Source organism: Bos indicus, chromosome 26, assembly GCF_029378745.1.
Source record: "Bos indicus isolate NIAB-ARS_2022 breed Sahiwal x Tharparkar chromosome 26, NIAB-ARS_B.indTharparkar_mat_pri_1.0, whole genome shotgun sequence".
NCBI lineage: Eukaryota > Metazoa > Chordata > Mammalia > Artiodactyla > Bovidae > Bos > Bos indicus.
The window spans coordinates 44,948,849-44,974,934 of NC_091785.1; the positions used below are offsets into that span (position 1 = coordinate 44,948,849).

At 46.2% G+C, this 26,086-nt stretch overlaps 1 protein-coding gene across 1 annotated transcript in view; it reads right to left on the bottom strand.

The window, feature by feature from the left end:
• Positions 1 to 26,086, bottom strand: part of ADAM12 (ADAM metallopeptidase domain 12) — a 394,035-nt gene that overhangs the window by 7,257 nt on the left and 360,692 nt on the right. Inside the window, exons 20-22 of the mRNA XM_070781066.1 lie at positions 25,615 to 25,723; positions 23,258 to 23,437; positions 2,451 to 2,581 (exon numbers count right to left, since the gene is read on the bottom strand). Of these exons, the coding sequence (XP_070637167.1) occupies positions 2,451 to 2,581; positions 23,258 to 23,437; positions 25,615 to 25,723 (420 nt within the window). The remainder of the gene's footprint in view (positions 1 to 2,450; positions 2,582 to 23,257; positions 23,438 to 25,614; positions 25,724 to 26,086) is intronic.

A 26,086-nucleotide genomic window follows, 5' to 3' on the forward strand; every position in this document is an offset into this window, starting at 1 on the left:
AAATTAAACGACGCTTACTCCTTGGAAGGAAAGTTATGACCAACCTAGATAGCATATTCAAAAGCAGAGACATTACTTTGCCAACAAAGATCTGTCTAGTCAAGGCTATGGTTTTTCCAGTAGTCATGTATGGATGTGAGAGTTGGACTATAAAGAAGGCTGAGAGCTGAAGAATTGATGCTTTTGAACTGTGGTGTTGGAGAAGACTCTTGAGTCCCTCGGACTGCAAGGAGATCCAACCAGTCTATCTGAAAGGAGACCAGTCCTGGGTGTTCATTGGAAGGACTGATGTTGAAGCTGAAACTCCAATACTTTGGCCACCTGATGTGAAGAACTGACTCACTTGAAAAGACCCTGATGCTGGGAAAGATTGAGGGCAGGAGGAGAAGGGGATGACAGAGGATGGTTGGATGGTGTCACTGACTCAATGGACATGAGTTTGGGTAAACTCTGGGAGTTGGTGATGGACAGGGAGGCCTGGCATGCTGCAGTTCATGGGGTCGCAAAGAGTGGGACACGACTGAGCGACTGAACTGAACTGATACTCTAATAAAATTTTTTTTAAAAAATCACTGCCTCAGGAGAAGAGCAAAAAAAAAAAAAAAAAAGGCCTTTCTATGTGGTATGCATAATTTATATATAATGGAATATTTCTCAGCTATAAAAAAAGAATGAAATATTCTTGCAGCCACACGGATGGACCCAGAGACTATCACATTAAGTGAAGGAAGTCAGAGAAAGGCAAATATCATATGACATCTATCCCTTCCGTGTGGCATCTAAGATATGACACAAATGATCTACAGAACTTGTGGCTTCCAAAGGGGAGGGAAGTGGGGAAGGGACAGATTGGGAATCTGGGATCAGCAGATGCCAACTACCATGTGTAGACTGGATAAGGGGCGAGGTCCTCCCATACAGCACAGGGAACTGTATTCACCATCCTGTGATAAACACTAATGGAAAGATAAACACTAATGGAAAGAGTAAGAGAAAGAATGTACAGGTATAACTGAATCACTTTGTGGTATGGTAGAAACGAACACAGCACTGAAAATCAACTAAACTTCAGTAAGATGAAAGAGGGCCTTCCCCACCTTCCTGCCCATGTTTTTATTTTTCCTTTGAACACTAGAAAAGTAACTTTAAGATCAGTGTACAAACCGCAGTGAAATAATTAGGATGCTCTGCCATGTTTCTATATGTGTAGAGCCAGGAATCAAACTACTGTCCCGACCCCCTGACAAGCTGTATCTCTGAGATTTATTACAGAGATCTTTCATGGGCCAAACATTTTTCCCTGAGAGCTGGAATGAACTCACGAACGCACGCCTTCCCCTCGGAGATGCTGAATTATTGAACCCAGGGCCCGGCCAGCACCCCTACCTTGCTCACAAAGCGAGCTGTCTGCCAAGGGGGCACGTGTTTTGGCTGAGGGTTTAACCCGTCTGTGAGCTGGTAAATGTTTAACTACCCGCCATGGCGGGGGAAGTCAGAGGCCCTGGATCTGTGGTGCTTGTCAATTTCCATGGTATAAATAACTCATGCTCCCAATAGGACCTGGCTGAGCACGGAAGAGCTGTGTTGTGGCCAGGGCGTGGTGTTCCCATCACACAGAAACGACCAATGTAGGTGACCTCAAGAGAGTGGGTGGCAGTAAAATATAAAAAAAAAATGGAAGTTTGGGGCTCTGAACATTTATTACTTTTGTTTTTAATATAACTGGCATCATTTCCAGTTTATGTAATTTTAAAGAAGGCCCAGGCTTAACACCTAGCTGGCTAAATTCCTGGAAATTTAATAGTTCTTGCAAACCAACGGGAGCTGGCTCCAGCACACCACTGAGTTAAACCTCCCTGCCCAGGTCAGGATTGGGCCTAGTCCCTGGGGGGACGGCAGAGTGGATGACCCCCAGCGGCCGCTCAGTCTGCAAAGGCGATTCCTTTTGCCGGTTGAGTGGGAAGCTCCCGGTTACCCTTGCCCAGCAGTTTCTTCAGCCTAACTTCTTCCACTCCTCTCCTTTCATCCCTGGCCCTCCAACCTCACCTCGTTTCTTGGGATCCCAGGGACTGAGGAGAAGCCATCACAGTCCCAGTCATATTTTTGGAGGCAGGTGTCCCGCTGTTCCAATACCACAACTGCTTGGCGGCTGGCTGTGGCCTGGCCCAGAGCATCAGCCGCTGCTCTGAAGGATCTGTTCTACTCGATCTTGAGCTGATCTCACGGGTAGGCCGGAATCACTGCTAAGAGCGACCAGTTCTATAGCTCCCAGCTGCTTCCTGTCAAGATCCGCCCTTGCATCTGTCTTACGCTGCTCCCAGGGATGGGGAGTGCAGGACACACGGCCGGCACCACACTCCCCTGTCCTCCAGTGGCTTGAGAAGCGTGACCCGTACAGCTGGCCCACATGGTTTCCGGGAGGAAGAGAGAGAAGTGGGTGCATCACCAACCTGATGGGCGCCAGGCGGAGCGCAGACTCCTGCCGTCCCGGGGACCTGGCTGGGGCGCCGGCCAGGCGAGCCGTCTTGCTCAAAGGGTCTGCAGGCAGCGGCTTCTGAGGGGGGCTTGGCTTACGAGTTCCCTGCAATAAACCAGAAGGTGAGGCATGATCACCATCTTCGTGCACTTGGACGAGACACTGACTTCAGAAGCCATCAGAGTCCCCTGGAGACTGGGCTAGGGAGAGGAGGGTGGTCTCGTTGCTGCACAGCACGGCTTTCACTTCCTGTGAACTTGCTGACTACAGTCCCCTCACCGTACAGGTGTGGTGGTGTGTGTGCGTGCATGTGTGAGTGCGCGTGTGTGTGCGTGCCCGTGTGTGTGTGTGTGTGTGCATGTGTCTGCGTGCTGTGTTAAAGATTTAACCACAGCATCATGGCTCAGCCGGTAAAGAATCTGCCTGCAATGCAGGAGACCCGTGTTTGGTTCCTGGGTCGGGAAGATCCCTTGGAGAAGTAAATGGCAACCCACTCCAGTATTCTTGCCTGAAAAAGCCCATGGTCAGAGGAGCCTGGTAGGCTACAGTCCATGGGGTCACAAGAGTCGGACGCGACTTAGTGACTAAACCACCAAACACCCATCATTTAGTTACAGGCACTCAAAGACGAGTCTTCAGATGCCACGTTGCTGACCAGCCTTGGATGTAGAGTTGCTGGCGTCTCTGGCCCGCTGTCACCCAGAGGATGCCAACTTCCCCTGTGCTGTTCAGGCTTCTTTTCACTTTAGAAAGGCCCAGCACGAGAAGCTAGTGAAAGTCTTTTCAAGGAACACACTCATTTCTTCAAATTTGCCGGAACCCTCTAACAGAACTGGTTCAGCTGCGGGTGAACCAGAAAGGGAGGGGGCCACCCTCTCCCACCAACATGGGGTCAGTCACGCTGCTCCCCATAAAATGCATTACTGTTCTTCTACTGAAATACTTGCTGAGGATTCGTTCAAAGAGTCACCAACATGCCTGGAAAATGACACCCAGGAGGAAAATCCACGTCCACCAGAGGCCAGTGAGGGAGCCAGCAGTAGAGGGTGGGCAGAGCATGAACTTGGAGTTTCTGCTCTGGGTTTTATGCAAAGACCAACACTCTGGGACTTGTGCAAGTCTCTGGACTTCTCTGAACCTCAGTTTCTCTGGGTGTAAAGTGGGAGAAAACAAAGACCCTTCTCATAGCGTTGTTATGAGGACTACATCATGCATGGGAAACTCCCAGAACATGGATAACAATGATTAAAAGGCAGCTGTGTTCCTGGGGTTCCTTCCTTGGTTACTGTGGCGGGGGTGGGGGGGCAGCGGAGCGTTTCACTGGAGCCATGGTGGGAAGTCGGTGAGCACTGATAACACTGTTTTGAGCCCAGGGTGAACTTAGGGATCAAGACACCACCCACTCTGGGCCTTGGAGCCTAGAAACACCTGTGTGTGCACAGAAAGTGTGCAGGAAAGGGTGCCAGGAACTCAAGGAAGACAGGACATCCTAATAAACAGATGGCCTCGCCCCTGTGATAGCACTCAGTATTCCATACATCCAGGACCACCCGGGATGATTTAAGAACATTTGAGTTGACTTTCTCATGGTTCTCACTCCACATGATTACATCTCCACAGCAGTCAGAGCTCAAAGAATGTGACAATATAGTCCCTGTGCAACCCCCTCTTTAATGTTATCCCCTTGTGGCTCAGTTGGTAAAGAATCCCCCTGCAAGGCGGGAGACCTGGGTTCAATCCCTGGGTTGGGAAGATCTCTTGGAGAAGGGCATGGCAACCCACTCCAGTATCCTGGCCTGGAGAATTCCATGGACTGTATAGTCCATGGGGTCACAAAGAGCCGGACATGACTGAGCTTTTCACTTTCACTTTGTAAAGCAAAGGAAGCTATAATACCACAGAAGTTTGTCAACCACAGCTGCATGGAAAGTATGGCAAGTTGAGACAATGGGCAAACTGGGAGAGGAGAGAACCACTGAACAGGGACGGACTGACAAGGGACCTTTCCACATGAGTGCTCATTTAAGGAAATACGAACAGCCCGCAGAATGTAAAAGAGAACACACCCCTCACCAGGGATACAGACCCACAATGAGCACAAGCGCTGAGGTCAGGCCGTCCGCGTATCTGACCGGGCTCTGTGCCGATGATGCACTCTGAGAGGACACTCAAGTTACGCCGCTTCTCCACGTTGTGAAGAGAAGGTGATGTGAGGGTTAAGTGAGAGATGATCTATTAACCTCTTAGCACAGAGCCTGGCGCACAGCGACCAATAAGCTACTATTATTGAAGGAGTGAACGGAACCACTTAAAAATGCCCTAATCGTACTGGGATTGCCACACACACACAGCTATATATGAAATAAATAACTGATAAACTATGGCATAGCACAGGGAACCCACTGCTCTGTGGCGATCTACATGGAGAGGAAATTGAAAAAAGACTGGATATACGTATATGTACAGTTGACTCCCTTTGCTGTCCAGCAGAAACTGACACAGAGTTGCAAAGCAGCTATACTCCAATAAAAACAAATTAATAAAAGCGCCAGAGTCCTCCCAACAGACTCACTCTGGGTGATAAACCATGGCACTAAATCAACTTCCGTTTCCTGTAAGATGGCAGAAAACTATGAGCGAGATATTAGTGTGCACCGTAAAAATGGAATGCATGCACCCATAAACGTGAAAGACTTTGAAGATTAAATAATTCATGACTAAATGATGACTAGTTTTGCCACTAAGTATGAATAACTATCTAGTCTTGCTAGTAAAGATAATGTCAGGGTTTTACTGCAAGGCTGGAGAGAATGTGAGATGTATGTTACAATGTATCACAATATATTTGGATTTATCACAGAAGCTTAGGAGGTAATTAGGTGGGCCATTCATTCTGGTTTGCCTGGGACATGCCCAATTTATGGTACCACTGAATTTATTAATCACAGTCTCTCTAATGTGTCCTGGTTTCAGTTCAGTTCAGTCACTCAGTCGTATCCAACTCTTTGCAACCCCATGAATCGCAGCATGCCAGGCCTCCCTGTCCATCACCAACTCCCAGAGTTCACCCAAACTCATGTGCATCGAGTCGGTGATACCATCCAGCCATCTCATCCTCTGTCATCCCCTTCTCCTTCTGCCCCCAATCCCTCCCATCATCCGAGTGTTTTCCAATAAGTCAACTCTTCTTATGAGGTGGCCAAAGTATTGGAGTTTCAGCCTCAGCATCAGTCCTTCCAGTGAATACCCAGGACTGGTCTCCTTTAGGATGGACTGGTTGGATCTCCTTGCAGTCCAAGGGACTCTCAAGAGTCTTCTCCAACACCACAGTTCAAAAGCATCAATTCTTCGGCACTCAGCTTTCTTCACAGTCCAACTCTCACATCCATACATGACCACTGGAAAAACCATAGCCTTGACTAGACAGATCTTTGTTGGCAAAGTAATGTCTCTGCTTTTGAATATGCTATTTAGGTTGGTCATAACTTTCCTTCCAAGGAGTAAGCGTCTTTTAATTTCATGGCTGCAATCACCATCTGCAGTGATTTTGGAGCCCCCCAAAATAAAGTCTGACACTGTTTCCACTGTTTCCTGGTTTAGAGGAGAAATTATATAGTCACCGTAGTGATAAAAGCCCAGAGAGTTGAGATGTTGATTGAAAGTTCTGATTCAAACCTGGGCTCAGCAGAAATACCAATCTGCTTCCCTCCTGCCACACCCAGGACAGGTTTCTATGGAAACATGAAACAGGTAGCTGCCTAGGTAAGATGCCAGCTTCCCACCAGGCCCAACTGGGACAAACTGGCTTCATGGAACAGTAGAGTTAGTCAAAGATGAGGGGTCCTCCCTTCTCACGGATCAGACCTGGAGCCCAAAATCATCTGGACAGAAGCCCCTGCAGCACGTGCTCTGACCTCGGAGAGAGGAGCGGAGCTTCCGCACTCCCTTTGAGGCACCATTTTTCAAGCTGCCTTTGCAAAACCTGGACCCGGGGTTTCCTGAAGAAGTCCAATCCAACCTGGCCACAAAGAGCCGTCAGGATGGAGCAGAGGAATGACTCCAGGCCTCAGTGAACATAAACTCCACACTCAATAAACATTTCTTTAGACTGACTTTCATTTTTAAAAAGGAAACATGTTCAGATGCCCCTTTCTCTTCAACTCCTAGGTACCGGAGAAAAATCATGATCCGTTATTAAATAGAGTGGTCTCAGGCTTCCCTGGTGGCTCAGTGATAAAAAATCCACTTGCCAATGCGGAGACTTGGGTTCAATCCCTGGTCTGGGAAGATCCTGCATGCCACGGAGCAGCTGGGTCCATGCACCAAAAACTACGGAGTCTGTGCTCTAGAGTCTGGGAGCTACAACTACTGAAGCCCACTCACCCTAGAGCCTGTGCTTCACAATGGGAGAGGTCACGACGGTGAGAAGCCCATGCCCCACAACTAGAGAGGAGCCCCCCTCACTCGCTGCAACTAGAGAAAAGCCCACACAGCAACAAAGAACCAATGCGACCCAAAACAAATAAATAAAGTTACCAAAAAAAAAAAAATAGTGTTCTCATTTCTCCATTTTCTGCTCATGTTTTAGTAATAGTCACATATTTCAAATAATTTTTAGAGGGACGAGAATAAATTTTTAGATCCAAATATAGCCTTTTGCCTTGACTGTCATAGAGAATTCTCAACTGTTATCTCCGTCTGCATGATCAGCAAGAGGAAGTGCATCCTGCTTTTCCAGGGGGAATCCCCCCAGGAAGACCGGATGTTATCGCAGGAAAATGCCAGAGATGCCACAGAGGTCCCAGTGAGCTTGTGCAGGGCTGAGCTGGGGGTAGGGCAGCATGAATGCTGCTCACCGTCTGGCCATCCCTGGCCCTGCAGGAATTGGATGCCTCCTGATAACAACAGGGATAACTGGTTCCCGGGGAGATGCCTTGTTCAGAAGAGGCAGGCGTCCTTGTAAGAGCGTGTTTGTACCTAGCTGGAAGAGGTCCTTACTTCTTTCCTGCTAAAACCACCTGAAGACGGTAAGGAAAATGGACATGGAGGAGCAGAACCCCACTTCTGGGAAAGCTGAATATATGAGAAAAGGATGCAAAGTGTGCAGCAGGCTGGGCCGAGAAGAGCCCATGAAAGGGAGAACCTGGAAGAGCACCCACCCTGCCTGCCAAGGACGAGACACGGGAGTGAGCAGGTGACGTGGGTCAGGGCTGAAGGCACAGCAGACGAGCTCAGCCATCTGCGCATGCGTGGAGCAGGGGAGGGTCCTGGCAGGGTCTCTGCTGAAAGCAGAGGAGGCCAAACCACCACCATCCCTCAAAGCCCGCTGTCTCTGTGGTGCCCTGGGATGTGGGCAATGTAAGAGCTGGTCCTGAGCTCTAACCTGGCCCTTCCCCCAGCTGACCTGCAACTGGTCCTTCCTCCCAGGAAGCCCTCCCTTCCTTTAAAGAGGAACGCAGACACACTAATCAAAACTGCTGAAAGAAGGAAGGAAGGAACCACAATAAACAAAGGGCCGACTAAGAACCCGCTGGCAAAAGTGTGTATGTATGTAAGGAAACGAAAAAGGAGCTGGCAAAAGTTAAGAGAAACAGGGAAGGAAAAACCAAAGCAACAGCACAAACCAAGGGCCTGGACGCACTGAACACAGTCAGGGCTACCGCGGTCCAGCTGAGGGAAAGGAGGAAAAGTTCAAGGGTAAAGGACAAAGAACGCCGGCAAAGGGATCTGAGCAAATAGTACAGAGAGAAAAGATATTCACCATTAACACGCAAAAACTTTTCTGAAAGAGTCAAGTCCTGGAAAGTGTACACTGTTTCCCTGGGGAAGTGCGTGAGACTCATCACAGTGACAGACTTTATTCTGCTGGGCTCCAAAATCACTGCAGATGGTGACTTCAGCCATGAAATTAAAAGAAAAGTTCCTTGGAAGAAAAGCTATGACAGACTTAGACAGCATATTAAAAAGTAGAGACATTACTTTGCCAACAAAGGTCCATATAGTCAAAGCTCTGGTTTTTCCAGTAGTCATGTATGTGAGAATTGGACCATCAAGAAGGCTGAGTGCTGAAGAATTGATGCTTCTGAACTGTAGTGTTGGAGAAGACCCTTGAGAGACCCTTGGACAGCAAGGAGATCAAACCGGTCCATCCTAAAGGAGATCAACCCTGAATATTTATTGGAAAGACAGGTGCTGAAGCTGAAGCTCCAATACTTTGGCCACCTGATGTGAAAAGCTGTCTCACTGGAAAAGACTGATGCAGGAGGAGAAGAAGGTGACAGAGGGTGAGATGGTGGGATGGCATCACTGACTCAGTAGACATGAGTTTGAACAAACTCCAGGAGATAGTGAAGGACAAGGAAGCCTGGCATGCTGCAGTCCATAGGGTAACAAAGAGTCAGGCATGACTGAGCAACTGAACAACACCAACATCAGAAATAAGATACAACTCTTTAAAGCTACTGGCCTTTCAAGGATACAGAATCAGGTCACTTACAAGGAAAAAAAGATAAGCCATCTTCTGATTTCTTCAGAGCAGATAGAGGAAGCATGCATGGAAGAGCTTCAAGGAAGAAAGTGTGACCCATTAATTTTATGCCTAAAACATCATTGAAAAAGTAAACAAAAGACATTGATGTCTTTGAACATGCAAAAATTCAGAGAAAATTCGTCCCAAGAGTTCTAGAAGAAATTCTGAAAGTCCTACAGAATAGACTTCAGCCAGACAGGAAAAGGATGGCTCAGTGGCAAAAAGATTGAGCACTAAATCACTTGATTGTGGACCTCAGCTTAACAAAACTGTGGGAATTATGGCTACAGAACAGAAAGTAGATGTTACAAGCTGTAATACAGACAGTTCTGTAAGATAGACATTACAGAACTAACCGAAGTTATGAGGTGGATCATCCATTTCTAGATGCACGATGGGCTGGGTTATTTTGACCTATCTTCTCTCTAAAATTGTTGGATAGAATATATTTAAATTTTTTTCTTAAAAGTATCAAGAGCTACAAGATAGTAAGATGTTATCAGGCCAGCATCTAAGTGAAAGAAGCCCAGAGGGGTTAGTAGTACACTGAAGCTATAGGTATTTGCCCAGTTAGGGAAACCTGGGGTTTGGTTCTGATCCCCTTTTAAGGTGAGGGATGCAGGGGTTAAGGGTCGGCACCTGTCCCAGTTCTCTTTCTGACCTCTCCTTGATCAAGCTGGGCTCTGCAGAAGACTATACCTCAGGGTAAGAATCTTCCAGAAATCAACACTTATCATTGTCCATCCCTAGCAGACTGCAGAGACAGTTCCCTTATCCCTAGTTAGACTGCAGGGAGAGTTCCCTTGGTGCTGGGCAGACTGACCTGTAACCACAAACTGCCCTTTCGGACCAGAAACTGACGTCACATCACACATCACCTGGGTGGCTCAGTAAGCCCTGAGTCATTTCACTGGGCCTCAAGCTGGTGTTGCCTTGGCCACCTGACAGACGCAAATACACCCTCTCTGGGGGGAACAGCCTTCGTCCTAGACCTGCAAGAGCTCCCAGAGAACTTTCCAGTGAAGTAAGCTCACAGGAAATGACCAGGAAGCAGGGAATCATGAGAAAGAGAGAGAGAGGGAAGGATAAAACCTCAGCAGCAACACACCCAAAGATTTTGGATTTTGAAATTATTGGAGCAAATATTCTTATAAAAAATAAAAGACAAGCCTCATAGCTGAGTAAGAACCAAAGAGAACATCCAGAAACAAAAAGCAAAACACAGATAAGTACATGTTTTCTTATGTTTAGTTTGATACCATTTATATAAACTGAAAAAATACTAGTCATATATATTATTCATGGATACCTACTTACATAAAAATATATGAAAAGTACTGGAGGAGGGCATGGAAGCCCACTCCAGTTATTCTTGTCTGGTGAATCCCATGGACAGAAGGGCCTGCCAGGGCTGCAGTCCATGGAGTCCCAGAGTCGGACATGACTGAAGTGACTTAGCATGCACACACACATAGAAAATCAACACCAAACTTAGGCCAGAGCTTGTATCTGGCATGGGCTGAAGCAGTCTATACTATTTAATTTTTCCTTTTCTAATAAAGAAATATATGCATATATCTGAAAGTTAAATAGTTGTATACCTAGAGAAACAGGTAACAATGGTTATTTCCATGCAGTATAAATATGGGTGGATTTTGGATCATTTTTACATTTATATATTTGCTAGACCCTCACTTTTATGACAGAGAAGGCAATGGCACCCCACTCCAGTATTCTTGCCTGGAAAATCCCATGGACGGAGGAGCCTAGTAGGCTGCAGTTCATGGGGTCGCTAGAGTCGGACACGACTGAGCGACTTCACTTTCACTTTTCACTTCCATGCGTTGGAGAAGGAAATGGCAACCCACTCCAGTGTTCTTGCCTGGAGAATCCCAGGGAGGGGAAGCCTGGTGGGCTGCCATCTATGGGGTCGCACAGAGTCAGACACGACTGAGCGACTTCCCTTTCACTTTTCACTTCCATGCATTGGAGAAGGAAATGGCAACCCACTCCAGTGTTCTTGCCTGGAGAATCCCAGGGAGGGGAAGCCTGGTGGGCTGCCGTCTATGGGGTCGAACAGAGTCGGACACGACTGAAGCGACGCAGCAGCAGCAGCAGCACTTTTATGAAAGACCTACATTAGTACCTGTCTTCACTAACCGACAGAAATCTGAAGAGGATCTTCGCTTTCACACACGAAAAGGCAAAAAGCCAGCTTTCGGCATTGTGTGTGGGGGGGCAACAGCCATTGAGCAGAGGGGTGGCACCACCAAGCTCCCGCCCCAGGAACTGCACTCAGCATGCCCGCCAGAGCTCTGAGCCCGGTCTGTGAGCATCCGTGCTTTATCTCGATTTGCATCCCTAACAAGATGTGTCCTAAGGTAATCGCTTCTTTACTTTGTGCCATTTTGGCTTATGAAAGGTTTCACAGAAACGCTCTGCTTTTAGACAGTAGGGAAAGCTATTTAAAATATTAACCACAACAGAATAAATTTCAATGTTGGGGCCAAAGGAGAAAACATAGACTCTTTAAAAATTATAAACACGGTAAACACAAAAATGAGAACAGGCACAGATAAAGCAGTGTTTGGGAAACTTCTAGATTTACATGCTATGTAATCAAACATGAATATAAGTGAAATAATGATCTAAGAAGTTAGAGAAAAATTAAGCTAAGTACAAAAGAAAAATGAAAGTGATAAAGATAAGCGCAGAATAAAAAGTAAAATAAAAGTTACTATCATTTAGCAAAGACATTACAGACATCCTAATAAAGTTATATGTTTTCATTTAATTATCACAAAGTCCAATGAGAGAGAGATTATCTCAGATTTGTAGAGAGGAGATGAAAGTAATGTTTCTGTGGTCTAACGGCAGGAAAAGGAAAATTATATATAAAATCTAGGGCTGGTTCTCTGGGGGTGGTGGCGTGGAGGAGAATGTGAGAGTTGGACCATAAAGAAGGTTGAGCGCCAAAGAATTGATGCTTTCAACTTGTTGCGCTGGAGAAGACTCTTGAGAGTCCCCCAGACAGCAGGGAGATCAAAGCAGTTAATCCTAAAGGAAATCAACCCTGAGCGTTCCTTGGAAGAATTGATGCTGAAGCTCTAATACTTTGGCCACCTGATGTGAAGATCTGACTCAATGGAAAAGACCCTGATGCTGGGAAAGACTGAAGGCAGGAGAAGGGGATGACAGAGGATGAGATGGTTGGATGGCATCATCGGCTCAATGGACATGAGTTTGAGCAAACTCTGGGAGATAGTAAAGGACAGGAAAGCCTGGTTTGCTGCAGTCCATGGGGTTGCAAAGAGTCGGACAAGATTTAGAGAGTGAACGACAATGAAGAATGGAGGAGGAACCAGATAAATCTAGTATAGAAAAGATAAGCCAATAAAGGACAAGTAAATACACAAACACAAGGAACAACGCTAAGGATCAGCCAGGAGGTTATCTAGAAAAATAAAGTTGGATTCCTACTTCATTTTATACACTAAATAGCAGATGGATCAAATACTTAAATGTGAAAAAAAGATCATGAAGCTATTTGAAATAGAAAAACACATTTGTAATCTTTGGGTAGACAAACCTTTTAAACAACAAAAAGTCACAAGAGGTGACAAAGCCATTTACGAAAAAGGGAAAAAACAAACGGATTTTAAACCTGTGAAAAGATCCCCCATCTCATGTATAGGAAGAAAAACATGTAGGTTTTTTTTTTTTCCAACCTATCATATTGGCAAAGATAAGAAAAATCCTGCACGCACTGCATTGATGAAGACTTGGGGAACAGAAATAGGGATGCATCTTTCAGAGGCATTTCTGCCTCATCTATCAAGTTTCTAAATGCATATGGCCTTTGATCTGCAACTGTGCTCCCAGAAATTTGTCCCACATCCATTGTCAAGCATGGGCTCAAGGTGCCCGGGCATGAATATGCCTGTTCAAAGGATCAAATGATGAAACCACCCATGCAGCCATCAGTAAAGGACCGGTTAAAGGATTTACAGTGTGGCCCTACCATGAAATACTACACAGCCAGTGAAAAGGATTCGATCGATCTGGAATAACCAAAGTGGAAAGAAGTACCAGGTGCGCTGCCATTTGATTTCAAAATTAGGATCCAAGGTTTGAAAAAAGAGCGATAGCCAGGTGGTGGTTGCTGAAGACGGGGGATGGGCAGAGAGGTTTCACTGTACCTTTTAATTTTGAGTGTTTGAAAATTTTCAACTTTTCCATAACCTCTCACTCTGCAGAGAGAGACAGGTGGAAGAGACTTTTCACTGTATTCTAAATTACATTTTACAAAAACCTAGTGTTAATGACTGACCGAGTTCACTTTCACTTTTCACTTTCATGCGTTGGAGAAGGAGGTGGCAACCCACTCCAGTGTTCTTGCCTGGAGAATCCCAGGGACGGGGGAGCCTGGTGGGCTGCTGTCTATGGGGTCGCACAGAGTCGGAGACGACTGAAGTGACTTAGCAGCAGCAGCAGCAGCAGTGTTAATGATTGCTTTTGGGAAGTGAGCCTGGTGATAGAGGTGGGAGGGAGATTACTTTCCAAATAAGCCTTTACACTGTTGGAATTTTTACTTACAGGCATCCATTGCCATTAGAATATAAAGGTAAAGTGTCAGGCATCCATTTTTTTATGTACAATTTGGGTGTTTACAGTAATAGAAGTGAGTGGAAAACAAACACTCCTTTGAATACTGTAATCACTTGAATGGCTTCCCTCTGAAGTTATTTCTCTCCAGGGAGATGAAGGTGCTTCCACATCAGATGAGTTTTTCTTGTGAGTATTAGTGCATGATGTGCGTGCTCAGTCGCGCCTGACTCTTTGCAGCCCCACGGACTGTAGCCAGCCAGGTTCCTCTGTCCGTGGGATTCTCCAGTCAAGAATACTGGAGCGGGTTACCATTTCCTCCTCCAGGGGACCTTTCCGCCCCAGGGCTCAAACCCATGTCTCTTGCATCTCCTGCCCTGATGGGCGATTCTTTTCCACTAGTACCACCTGGGAAGCCTTGGTATACGATATGAAACCCCAAATATTTTAGCTGAAATTCCTGCAAGTTACTGGGTAGGCAGAAGTGAGCGGGAGTCCCAAACCTTGGTAGCTACAATTTAAAGTCTTATGCTCTAGCTGGGCAGTAGCTCTACTTCAGATTTACAGGATGAAGTGCCTAAGATCTTTACTCACCTATGGCTCACTGGTCGGGTGGGCCCCGAGGGAGTATGCGATCCCGTGACAAGGCTTCCTATTTACTGCTGAGAATTCAGCTCAGTTCAGTGTACTTCCTACATGTCTACTGCGTTCACGGTGTGCACAAGGGCTCAGGTGTGCCTGGAAAGGAGTACATCTCCTGCTGCCGGCTATGGGGTCGCACAGAGTCGGACACGACTGAAGCGACTTAGCAGCAGCAGCAGCAGCAGCAGCAGCAGCCTTCTGAAATGGAGCAGGCCAGGTGCCCAGGTAACTCCGGACCAAGGTGGCGGGTGAGTGAGGAGACCCCGGGAGGACTGCAGGAAGGCTCAGGAGGAAGGGGTCTTGGGTGGACGTCTGGGTAAAAGGATGAAATCTGAGAAGCAGAGAGAAGACACCGAGGACCCTCCCCAGCTTTAGGTTTCCCTTTAGTAACACAGGTTTTTATAACGATCAGTTTTCCCATATTTCACCTCCCTGCCTCGGGAGTATATCCTGATGAATATATTTCCTTTTCTCAGTATGTACTGGCATTTCTGACAAGCAAGGGTCTAGATCATCAGGCTTGCAAACTCTGTGAGGGCTGGTCTAAGTATCAGATGCCCACACAGATCAGAAGGGTGCAAGTCCTCATTCAAATAAATTCAGATGCGAATTCGTTCTATGGCAGACAACTCTGCAAGTTTGGGGTCAACCTCAGAGGGACTGGCCAGGACCTGATGGCTCTGAAATCATGGTCTAAATTAGCTTTGCTCCTATTTGTATCCTTACAAAGCATTTATGAACGAATAGTTATTGCTTATAAGTAACAGCCTGTGTTAACTGTTCATCACTCTGTGTGGGTTGGGGGAGGGAGGGCTCTTTGAAATAGCTCTCCCCACTTCCCTCTGACACTACTTACATTGAGTCTGGTTGCTCTACCATCTTAGAAGAGATGTACAATGTTGGGCAGCCTTGTTTTACAAAATACAGTGCGTTGTATGTTCTACAGACACAGATAAGGTGTGGAGGAAGAGAAATGTCAGAGACACTGAACTGAAAATCTCACCTCTACAAACAATGCATGGAGGATTTTTCACACAGAATCTAGAAAGAGGGTACTGATGAGCCTGTCTGCAGGGCAGGAATGCAGGGCAGACACAGAGAACAGATTTATGGAAACGGGCGGTGGGGGGAGGAACGAGAGGGTGCCGCAAATGGAGAGGGTGGCATGGAAGTATCTACACGGCCGTATGTCAAGTAGACGGCCAGTGGGAATTTGCTATATGACTCAGAGAACTCACCCCGGGGCTCTGTGACCACCTAGAGGGGTGGGAAAGGGCGGGAGGTGGGAGGGAGGTTCAAGAGGGAGGGGACGTATGTACACCTCTGGCTGATTCACGTTGCTGTATGGCAGAAATGAAACCAATATTGTAAAGCAATTATCCTTCAATTAAAAATACATTAAAAAAAAAGATGCCATGAGTATCTGGAATGCAACACAACTAATGTTTCTGACCAGGGGCTGGTTCTAAGATCAGTCAAGACAAATGGCTGGAGCATGATACTATTATAAGCAAAAGCAGAGAGAAATGCAAGTCTCTCCTGTTACTATATGAGGCTTTGCAGGATGCGAGAAGGTTCCCCCATCCCACCCCATCACCTTTATCTGTGGCAAAAATGGGGAAAATGGATTAAAGATCGCCGAGGCAGCCGGTGATCTAAGACCTGCTCGCCGTCACGGTCTTCCCGCAGTTCCTCCCTTCTGCCCGCTCTGTACCCACCTGTTTCTGCAGCCATTCTAAGTCTGCAGCCCTGGTCTCCACCTCCGGGGGTCTCGCTATTTGGCCTCATGTTGCCGTGCTTCCTCCTCTGCGAAATGGGGTATTGGTGGTGTCTGCCTCCTAGGCCCCTCCAGGGGGTTAGAAATGCCTGCAAAGCACTTAGCCTGGGATCACTGGCCACATAACTGGCGTTCAACACATGCTTGCTGCTTTATAACAACTCAAAACACAACTGAGGTGCTCCTTATCTTAAAACACTTAGGGTAATAACTCAAACAGGCATACACACACACACAGACAATTATAAACCATTCAGTTATAAGAATAAAAACAGGAATTAATCCTGCCTTTGCTGGAATTTCTGCAGCACAGAAATGCGCCAGAAACAGGGTTGGCAGATATTCTCATAAGCCCATCTGCTGCCTCAAGAAAGGACCTGAATTCAGCAAAAATCAATCTAAGAGATAGGTTCAGTTGCTTTTCTTCTTTTTTCCTATTGTTCTAGTAAAGAAGTTAATCTAACTGGAAAAACGACTTTAGCCAGTCAGGTCAGTAGCGTTAATCACTGATAAGATTCTATGGAGGAAAACCACTTCCTAACTTTTCCCAGGAAATGAAGGGCTTAAAAAAATAAAACAATCCAAGTAGGGTCACACATCGGCATGTACAGTTCAAATGCTGTTTTATGGTGCAAACCTTAAAAAAATTACAGATAAGTGCTAAGTGATGCTTTCATGAGGTTTTTACTCGTTTGAAGGATGGCTCATCTATGGATTGAAGGTGCCACTTATACTCCCATTAGAATCATGGCACACTGCAGTCTGACAGCAGAAAATTGCATTTCGATCTACTTCTTAGCACAGACTTCTCTAGATATAACTCTGTGAGTGGAGAAATCTATTTCTTAGATGTGACATTGAACGTGCTCTTATTTAAACTCTAGATGAGTGAATTAAGCCTATTAGTCATAATAAAGTGCATAAAGGATTTCGGTTTGCTACATCCTAGAAATCTAACGAAACTCCAGAATTTGCCCCCCCAGCCCGTTGTCTCAGCGGGGAACACATTTAGGCGCACTGGGGGTTTGGCAGGTAAGACAATCACCAGAGTGTCGTCACACCTCCTAGTCTCTTGAGCCACACCTATTTTTAAAATTCATCTTTAGTGACTTGAGACCCTCTCTTGGGTGATGGTATGACACTCCACCCATGCCCAGAGCTCTCTCAGGGTCCCTGGGTACCGTCTGTGTCAGGGGGCTGTGCCCACTGCCTCCCACCCTGGGCTTCTCCAGGCTGGATCCTCTCCCGGCAGCTCAGGACTGAGCCTACAGGGAGCCGTCCTCTCCCCCATACACGTGCCCCTGGTGTAGCCTCTCCCTCATCTGCCGACCAACCTGAGACCCACACCAGGCTGCAGTGGTCTGCGCCCTGTGCTGAGGTTTCAGGACGGAAGGGAATCGGCAGGCAGAAAAGGAAAGCATAAAACTCTATGTCAGATATTACTTCTCCTGGAGTCTCTGGCTCGCCCGGGGCCTCTCAGGGCCCCCTTCCCTCATGGAAGTCAAGTCAGTTGACTTTACAGATGATGTCTGGGGTCAGGGCAAGGAATCCTTTCATGCTACAAAGCCGTGAGCTCCCGGACGCAGTCTCTCCCCCTGCCTGGGTGTCAGAGCTCAAGCCTGCCGTCCGAAGACACACTTCCAGGACACATGCTTGGACACATTGTCCTCTTTAATATATATTACTTTAACACGATCGTACGGTAAAATGGATTTTTCTGGGGTGCAAAGTTGTATGTTTTTGAACACTTTTTAATCCAGGGGAAAAAACCACCTAAAATATCTTAAGATTAACCATCATTGAAGGAGGAAACAGAACAGGCTCCATTTGAAAGCAGGACTCCATCTTGGGCCGGACTGTGGACTCTGAGCTCTTTGCCCAGTATCTATGGAAACGACGTACCAACTGGAAAACCAGGCCCCCAGATGGAAGAGCCCCAGGGCTTGTACCTAGACTCTCCATCCCTAAAAGAATACCCTATTATCTGTGTAACTGAATAGAATCGTAAATTCTATTATGCTTATTGGGGTATGACCACAGGCCTATTGATAATTGTCCACTGTGTTCTTGCCTGGAGAATCCCAGGGATGGGGGAGCCTTGTGGGCTGCCGTCTATGGGGTCGCACAGAGTCGGACACGACTGAAGCGACTTAGCAGCAGCAACTACCTAGGCTTAAGGCATATGAATCACAGGTTAACTTTGATTGTATCTTTCTTTTCCTTTGTTCAGACTAGTTTCAGGGAATTTGGGGAGGTGGGTTTGGGCACATACACTTAGGGTATATAAGATTTTCACAAAAACTGGTTGGGGTCCTTGGCTAAGAGGAGACTCTGCTTTGGGTCCACTGGTGTAATAAACTGCACCCCACTATCTGCATTGTCCTTCTGAGTGAGTTTGTTTCCCAGAATGCATGGCTGCAACATCATCAGAAAGCCGCCCCAAACCCTTTGGGGTCCTTTGGTTGCCACTCCTGGAACCTGCCCTGTTTTTCTTTCCTCCTTTTTCTCTTCCAGAGTCTGAGATGAACTTGCTATGCAGTGCTGTCCCTGGGGCCTCTGCAGTGGTCCCTGAGCTGGCAGTGGGCTGGTTTGTCTGGTGTCCTCACTGACATGCCTGTTCCTGGTGACTTGTGAATATAACATGCCAGGCAGAGCAGGGCCAGGACTGTGCCAGGCAGAACAATGGTATTCTACCAGGCTCCCTGCCTGCATACAGTTGTACGTGACCACACACCCCTGTGTGTGACTTCTTTTTTTTTCCATCATTTTTCCAGCCTTTTCTCAAGCCCACACTTTGCCTTTCATGCTCAGGCTGTGTTTCAGGAGAAGTTGGCAGCAGTCAGCTAAAAGCCAGATGAATATACTGAATGCTTTTCCTCTCAAAGAGCTGACAGGATGAAAGGGAAATGAAAGTTCGCTTCCTCGACCAAGGCTGAGGAGTTAGTTTGAGAAGCTTGAGTTGCAAGGCTCATTTCCCTGAGAAGGAAATGGTATCCCTGAAAGGCCCGTCTGTGGACAAGAGAAGAGAGTTGATTCAACTGTCCTTGATTTGTAAAGATCACACAGAACACTTAATGGCAAGATCAAGCATTTTCTGTAAAGAACTAACTCACCCTTTGGATGTGAGGTCAACCACTATCATGGTGTTTATGAAAGCATTTTCCTTCTGGAAAGTGTAGATGGTAAGCCTGGGTGGATGAGGCAGGGCTAGCCACCGAACGTGTGTCTGTCGCGTCCTGGGGGACAGGGCACAGGTAATACTAAAGCACCGAGGGTCAGTGGGTTCGATCTGTGCCGCCAAACAAGAACCACCTCCAAGAGGCACCGCACCTGCATGGGATTAATGCCGGTCCCCTCGGTGTGATGAGAAGTGCGAGCCTAATCCAGATCATATGTCTCGGAAAAGCTCCAGACAGACCCCAGCCTGGAGTGAGAAATGTGGATTTTTCAGTTACTAATGTTTAAAGGGTAACATTTCCTTAGTTTCATAAAACAGAATGAAGGCCTTTTTTGAGGCCTGCTTTAAAGGAAATCTTGAAGGCGTCATCACTTCTGTGGGCAGTCACTGCTGGTAGGAAGAAAAGACACCAGCAAGTAAAAATATCCTTTCTCATTATGAGAGTCCCAGTGTCACATGGTACACAGGTGAGCTACTTAAAGGGGGGCATGAAAAGCCCCAGGACAAGAGAATCCATGGAGAAGAGGCTGATGGGCTCTGTGAATTACTGAAATTTGTGTATGAAGTATTGTGTATGGGTACATTCTCAAGGGTTCACAGCCTTCAACAGATTCTTGAAAAAATCCGTATGCCCAGAGAAATTTAGAAAGTACTCATCCCTTCCACTAATGTAAATCCAAGACAGGTTCACAAAATGAATGTAAAAGTACCATCAACGGGCAACAAAACAAGAAGTTACAGGTAGATCTTGATTGAAATGGGAGAAGACTTTATAAGCACAAAAGGAATAGGAGGATTCACCAAGGATTAATAAATACTCAAAACTGGAATTTTTATACAAAAAAAAAAAAAAAAGCCCAGCGTAAATAAAACTGAAAGGCAAATGAGGGAGATGTCTACAGTAAATTACTGGAAATGGGTAAGGATTCTTAACCTATTAAGAGAATGAACTCAAACGAATAAGGAAGAAAAACTCTCAAACAGAGAAAGATAGGCAAAGCATGGGAACAGACAACTCACAGAACAAATACAGTTAATAGCAGCTGTGTGCTGGAGCCAGCTGCTACCAGCACATACCGGCTGATTCTCTGCTCTTGATTCAGAGACATCACCTCAATAACCTGAAATTGATCATGGTGGAGTTTTTACAGCAGAGAAATCACCTACAAATCAAGGCTTTTTTTTTTTTTGACAGTCAATTTACCAGCACACTTTGTTAATAGATATACAAAAAGCAGTTCAAGTGTACCAGCAGTCAAAGAAATGCAGAGAGAAATGAGGTCTGGGTGAGATGAAATAAGCACATTTCACCCTATTCCTCCTGCAAATTACAACATAAAAGTCTGGAGAAAGTCCATAAAGCAACCGACAGACACTCTGAAAGATGGAGAAAAGTAAATGGACTGGCTAGGGATCTCAGAGGGCTTCCTAGGTGGCTCAGTGATAAAGAAGCTGCCTGCCAATGCAGGAGACACAGGAGACGCAGGTTTGATCCCTGGGTCTGGAAGATCTCCTGGAGCAGGAGCATGGCAACCCACTCCAATATTCTTGCCTGGAGAATCCCATGGACAGAGGAGCCTGGTGGGCTACAGTCAGACACGACTTAGTGACTAAACAACAGGGACCTCAGAACTCGAGCAACTGCCCAGTAGCGAGTCCTTGTTTTTTTCTGTTTCCCCCTTCTTTATATCTTGGCCTGGGCTCTGGGGAGGTGCCCCCCTCCTAATCTGAAAATGCCAATAGCATCAGACTGAAAAAAAGAAAATATAAAAAAAAAAGGCCTGAGGAGAGCCTATCTTTAGCTAAAAGAACAGGAGCAGCATGAGCCAGTAAGAGATACATTGTGGCCATACCTGACCTAATTCTGCCTCCAGGTGAGACTAGAAAAAAGCCATGCCCTGCTGTCCCCACTGGGTACCACATCCTGGACATGGCCCAGCCCTGTTACCCATCCCTCCCTACAGTAACAGGCCTCATCTCTTCCCTGGAACAAAGCCTGTGGATGGAACTTCCCAGTGGATTTCTTATCACCACAAAGACCAGAAGGAAGCAGGGCAACATTTTGCACATCTTGAAAGAAGAAAACAGTCAACCCAGAATTCTATATCCATGGAAAATATTTTTCAGTAATGAAAGCGAAACAGACATGTCCAGAGGAAGGAAAACTAAGAATTTTTCACCAGCAGACCTGCTTTAACGGAATAAAAGAAGTCTTTTCAGATAGGAAGGAAATGATAACAGAAAGAAACCTGGGGCATCAGAAGTGAAGAAAGAACAGGAGGAGGGATGGTATGAGTAGGTCCTGTAAACCATTCTCCTTAAGTTTAAAAAACGATGCTTGGTGGTTAAAAGCAAAAATGACATCTAAAGAGGTCTCACTACGTTAAGGTAACACTGAAGGCATCCACATCACAGAGGGAGAGGAATAAAGGGGCGGAAAAGATGGTGAAGCTCTACCTTCCACTTGAAGTGATAAAATATTGATACTAGTAGACTGTGATACATTATGTACATACAATGTAATCTTTAGAGCAGCAGTTTTCAGTTAGGGGTGATTGTGTCTCCTAGGAGACCTCTGGCCATGTTTAGAGGCATGATTACACACACTACTGCCATCTACAGTTGGTAGAAACTGAGATGCTGCTAAACATTCTATGATACACGGGACAGTCCGATGCAACACAGAGTCATCCAGCCCAAAATGTCAACGATGCTGAGGCTGAGAAACTCTGCCCTAAGGCAGCCAGACAAAAAAGTACAGACAGACATATTTCATAAACACTATAGATGAATCAATATGGAGTAGTGAAAAACGTTTAACAAGCCCACAGGAAGTCAGGAAAGAGGAGCATGATAAAAACATTAAAAAGATAGGCTTCAACTCTATTAATAATTTATATTAAAAGTAAATGGTCTGTATACACCAGTGAAAAGCCAGTGACAGAATGGATGAAAAATACATGCCTCAACTATATGCTGTTTCTCGGAAACTCATTTCAAGTGAAATGACATAAGTAAAAGTAAAAAGATGGAAAGACACATTCCTTGCAAACCCCAGTCAAAAAAAAAACACAAAAAACTGAGCGAATGTATTAATGTAAGATAAAACAGATTTTAGGACAAAGTCACCAGAGCCAAAGAAGGACATCTGTTGTTGTTGTTTAGCTGCTAGGTCACGTCCAACTCTTTTGCGACCCCACGGACTGTAGCCCGCCAGGCTCCTCTGTGCATGGGATTCTCCAGGCAAGAATACTGGAGTGGGCTGCCATGCCCTTCTCCAGGGGATCTTCCTAATTCAGGGATTGAACCCAGGTCTCCTGCATCTCCTGCGCTACCAGGGAAGCCCAAAATGAAGGATGTTACATAATGATGAAAGGATCAATTCACCAAGAAGACACTGCAGTCCAGATTGTTTTGTACCACAAACAACAGAGCTTCAAAACACATGAAGTAAAAACTGATGGCTGAAAAGAGACACGTGTATAGCTGGAAACTTCAGCATCCCTTTCAGTAATCTATAGAACTACTAGATGTAAAAAGCTATTTTATGTATCAAATGGGCAAAGCTTTGAAATATTAATACTTAATACCAGCAAAGTCACGGTGAGACAGACGCTCTGTACTAGTACGGGAACATAAGTGCAGGTTAGTCTTGAAAAATATTTATATATATTCAGAGGCTTAAAATGGTTATACCATTTTCCTTACCAGTGATTACATCTTTGTACTTTGCATTCGGTTTTTACTTTTGTCCCCACCTCAAGTTTCCTGTCATACAAACAGAAACCATTACTTCCAACAGCATAAAAATGAGATCGTACACATAAAGTGTGTTATATACTCTTGTAACTGCTGTACAGAAACTAAATCAGTGGTAGAACACTGTACTAAATGCTTTCCGTGGATGGTCTCATTTCCCCATCTCAGGAGCTGAATTAACTGTTTTATATAGGCGCCGAGAACTTAAGCAACTTGTCCAAGTTCAGATGCTGGCAAGTAGTGGGGTCCGGATTCCAAGCACCTCCATCAGGTTAAGAGCTGCAGGCGTACCTGGGCCTGCCTGAGTGCAGGGTTGGCCGGCAGGGGTCTGGCAGGGACGCAGGGCACACGAGGAGCCTGGTGCAGGGGTGGGAGCCCTCGCTGCGGGGAACTCGGCCAAGGGGCGTCGGGGGCTTTGAGGGGTCTGCTGATGTCCACGTGCTGACATGGCGGCACTCTCCGGGTGTTGTCCTGCGGGATCAGAGCAAAGAGCCACGATGTGATCATTACTGTGTATCCCCGGAGGACACGCAGTGCTAACGCCTCTGCTAAACGTGCGGCAGGGAAGGGGCTCGAGGAAGGGCGAGAAATCAAGGAGTTACAGGAAAGGGAATCTATTATCATTTATGTAAATGTCAGAATTCTAACAGAAGCACCCTTCTCCACCCCCAAATCTGAACCCATGGGGATTGACTTTTTTCTTAGGTTTTAATTTCTTTCTTGAGTATAGTCGCTTTTCAATGTTGTGTTCGTTTCTACTGTACAGCAAGGTGAACCACCTATACATATACCTATATCCACCCCCCCTGCTTTTTCTTTTTAATTTCCTTCCCATTTAGCTCTGGGATCAATTTCTGTTTGAATTTTTAAAAATTGGATTAATTAATTAGCAGGTAGGTGCAAGGCACCTCAGCAAGTGCCGCCACGTGTAAAGACACAAACCAGAAATTTAGGAAATTCCGAAGGACTTGTGAAAATGAGATGCAGTTCAATGTACACAAGGCTCGATGAGAACCAAGGAAGGAGGAGCATGGGGGATTCTGGAAGCCAAGGGTGGAGGCTGGGGCTGGGTCCAGAGGAACACTGCCCACATGGCCTTGTTTTTAGTGACAGATGAGATTGGAAGCAGCGTGAGCCTCACACACCCTGCCCCTCCCTGCCTACCTCTTATTCCTTTCCCTCTAAAAACAGCTTTACTGAGGTTTAATTGACTGTTAGTTTCAGTCAATATTTAAAATGTACATTTGGTAAATTCTGATAGAGGTTCACACCCATGAAACCATCACAAGAGAAACAATGAACATACCCATCGCCGTCATCAGCTATGTCTCATTTTCACTAGAGCTTTGACTTGTGAAGTCCTTCCCTTTCCTTTTCCCAGCAGCTACTGATACAACTTTGGTCATTATAAATTGGTTTGCATTTTCTAGAATTTTATAAAAATGGCATCATTGGTTTGGTCTGGCTTCTTTCACTCGGCATGATTATTTTGAGATGTACCCAAGATATCCTGTGTATCAATAGTTCATTTTGTCTTATTCTGAATGGCACCCCACTGTGTAAATATAACAGAATGTGCTTACCCTTCTACCTGCTGATGGGTATTTGGGTCATTTCTGGTTTCTGGTCCTTCAAAATAAAGCTGCATCTTTGACTCTCACAAATAAAGCTGTTTTATCCTCATGTCCATGGTTGGGTGTGGAAAGTGGCAATGCTTATTAGGAATGGCTTCTCTTTGGAACCCAACTCTGTACTTTTTGGATTGAGGGAGATAAAATAGATTTTCTTTTCTTTTCTTTTTTGCCTACTGAATGCCTGATAATGGTTTGAAAAATCATTTGTCATTTATTGACACAAACACTTTCCTGCTACAATCTGGACTCTTGTTGAATGAGTTCAATACTCAGGAATTCTTGTAGATACATCAGAAACACTTGGTGGGGAAACAAAATGTCAGAGTGAACGCTAGTCAGCATTCACCAGGGCAGTAGGAAAGTTAAGAGACAGCAGGGAGCGGGAGGCCCTTTAAGGATCCAGCTCTCTGAAGCTGTGGGCTGGACAGAGCTTCCACAGTTCGTGGTTGGAGCAAAATGGGCCCAACCAAGGGCTCAGGGTAATGCTTAGAAATACCTTGGGAGTAGCTCTTAGAAATACCCTCATTGTGACTATTAGAGATATCCTGGGAGTAACTCTTAGACGTACCCTCAGTGTGACCCTTAGACGTACCCTCGGTGTGACCCTTAGACGTACCCTCAGTGTGACCCTTAGAAATACCCTGGGAGTAGCAGGGAGCCACAGAAGCCCCCCTCCCAGTCCATGGCACCCTCGCACCACAGCAGGGGTCCAGCGTCAGGACCCGGCCTGAGGGCAGGCCCAGTCCCCTCTCCTGCCCCATGGAGTCCGGCCGCCTGGGTGAAGGCAGGGTGGTGACCAAGACCACGTCCCTCCCGGGATGTGGGCTCAGTGGAATCCGGCACCCTGAGCCTCTCCCAGCCCCAGCCGTCGCCTCGGGGAGCCTCTGTCATCCAGAGCGGGCTGACCCAGTGCTTTTCAGGAAGAGTCTCCGGGTCGAGTCCCGCTCAATCTCTTGTTGAAACACCCGCGTCCTCACGGCTCACTCACTCACCTCTCGTCTGTTGGAAACTCACCTTAGGTGTGCTGGAAGGTGGCAGCTTCCTCGTCGGGCCTTTGCTGAGGTGGGTGAGGTGGGCCTGGCCAGGCTGGGAGCCCCTGGGGGGCCGGGGAGGGCGCACGCACCTGCAAGTCAACCCCAGACACGCTCCGTGGGGGGCGCTGCACCCTCTGCCCAGCTCCGCTTTCCCCGTTTTTCACAGAAACGCTCAAAACACAGCTCACTTCTTTTAACTCAGTGTGTTAACCATGCAAGAGAAAAGGTTTAATCTCTTACAGGACTAAAATATAAATACTGAGTTCTTTCCCCCAGAGCCATTATTCTGTTAAACTAAAGTTCTTGCAATGCATAGGAACACGACTTTGTGACACCTGGGAGACTTTTTGCATAAAGCTGGCATTTTAGCAACATCTTGGAATATATTTGGATCAAAAGCTACCCCAGCTGATAAAGATGTTTTAATATCCCATGTCTTATGAAAATTACCA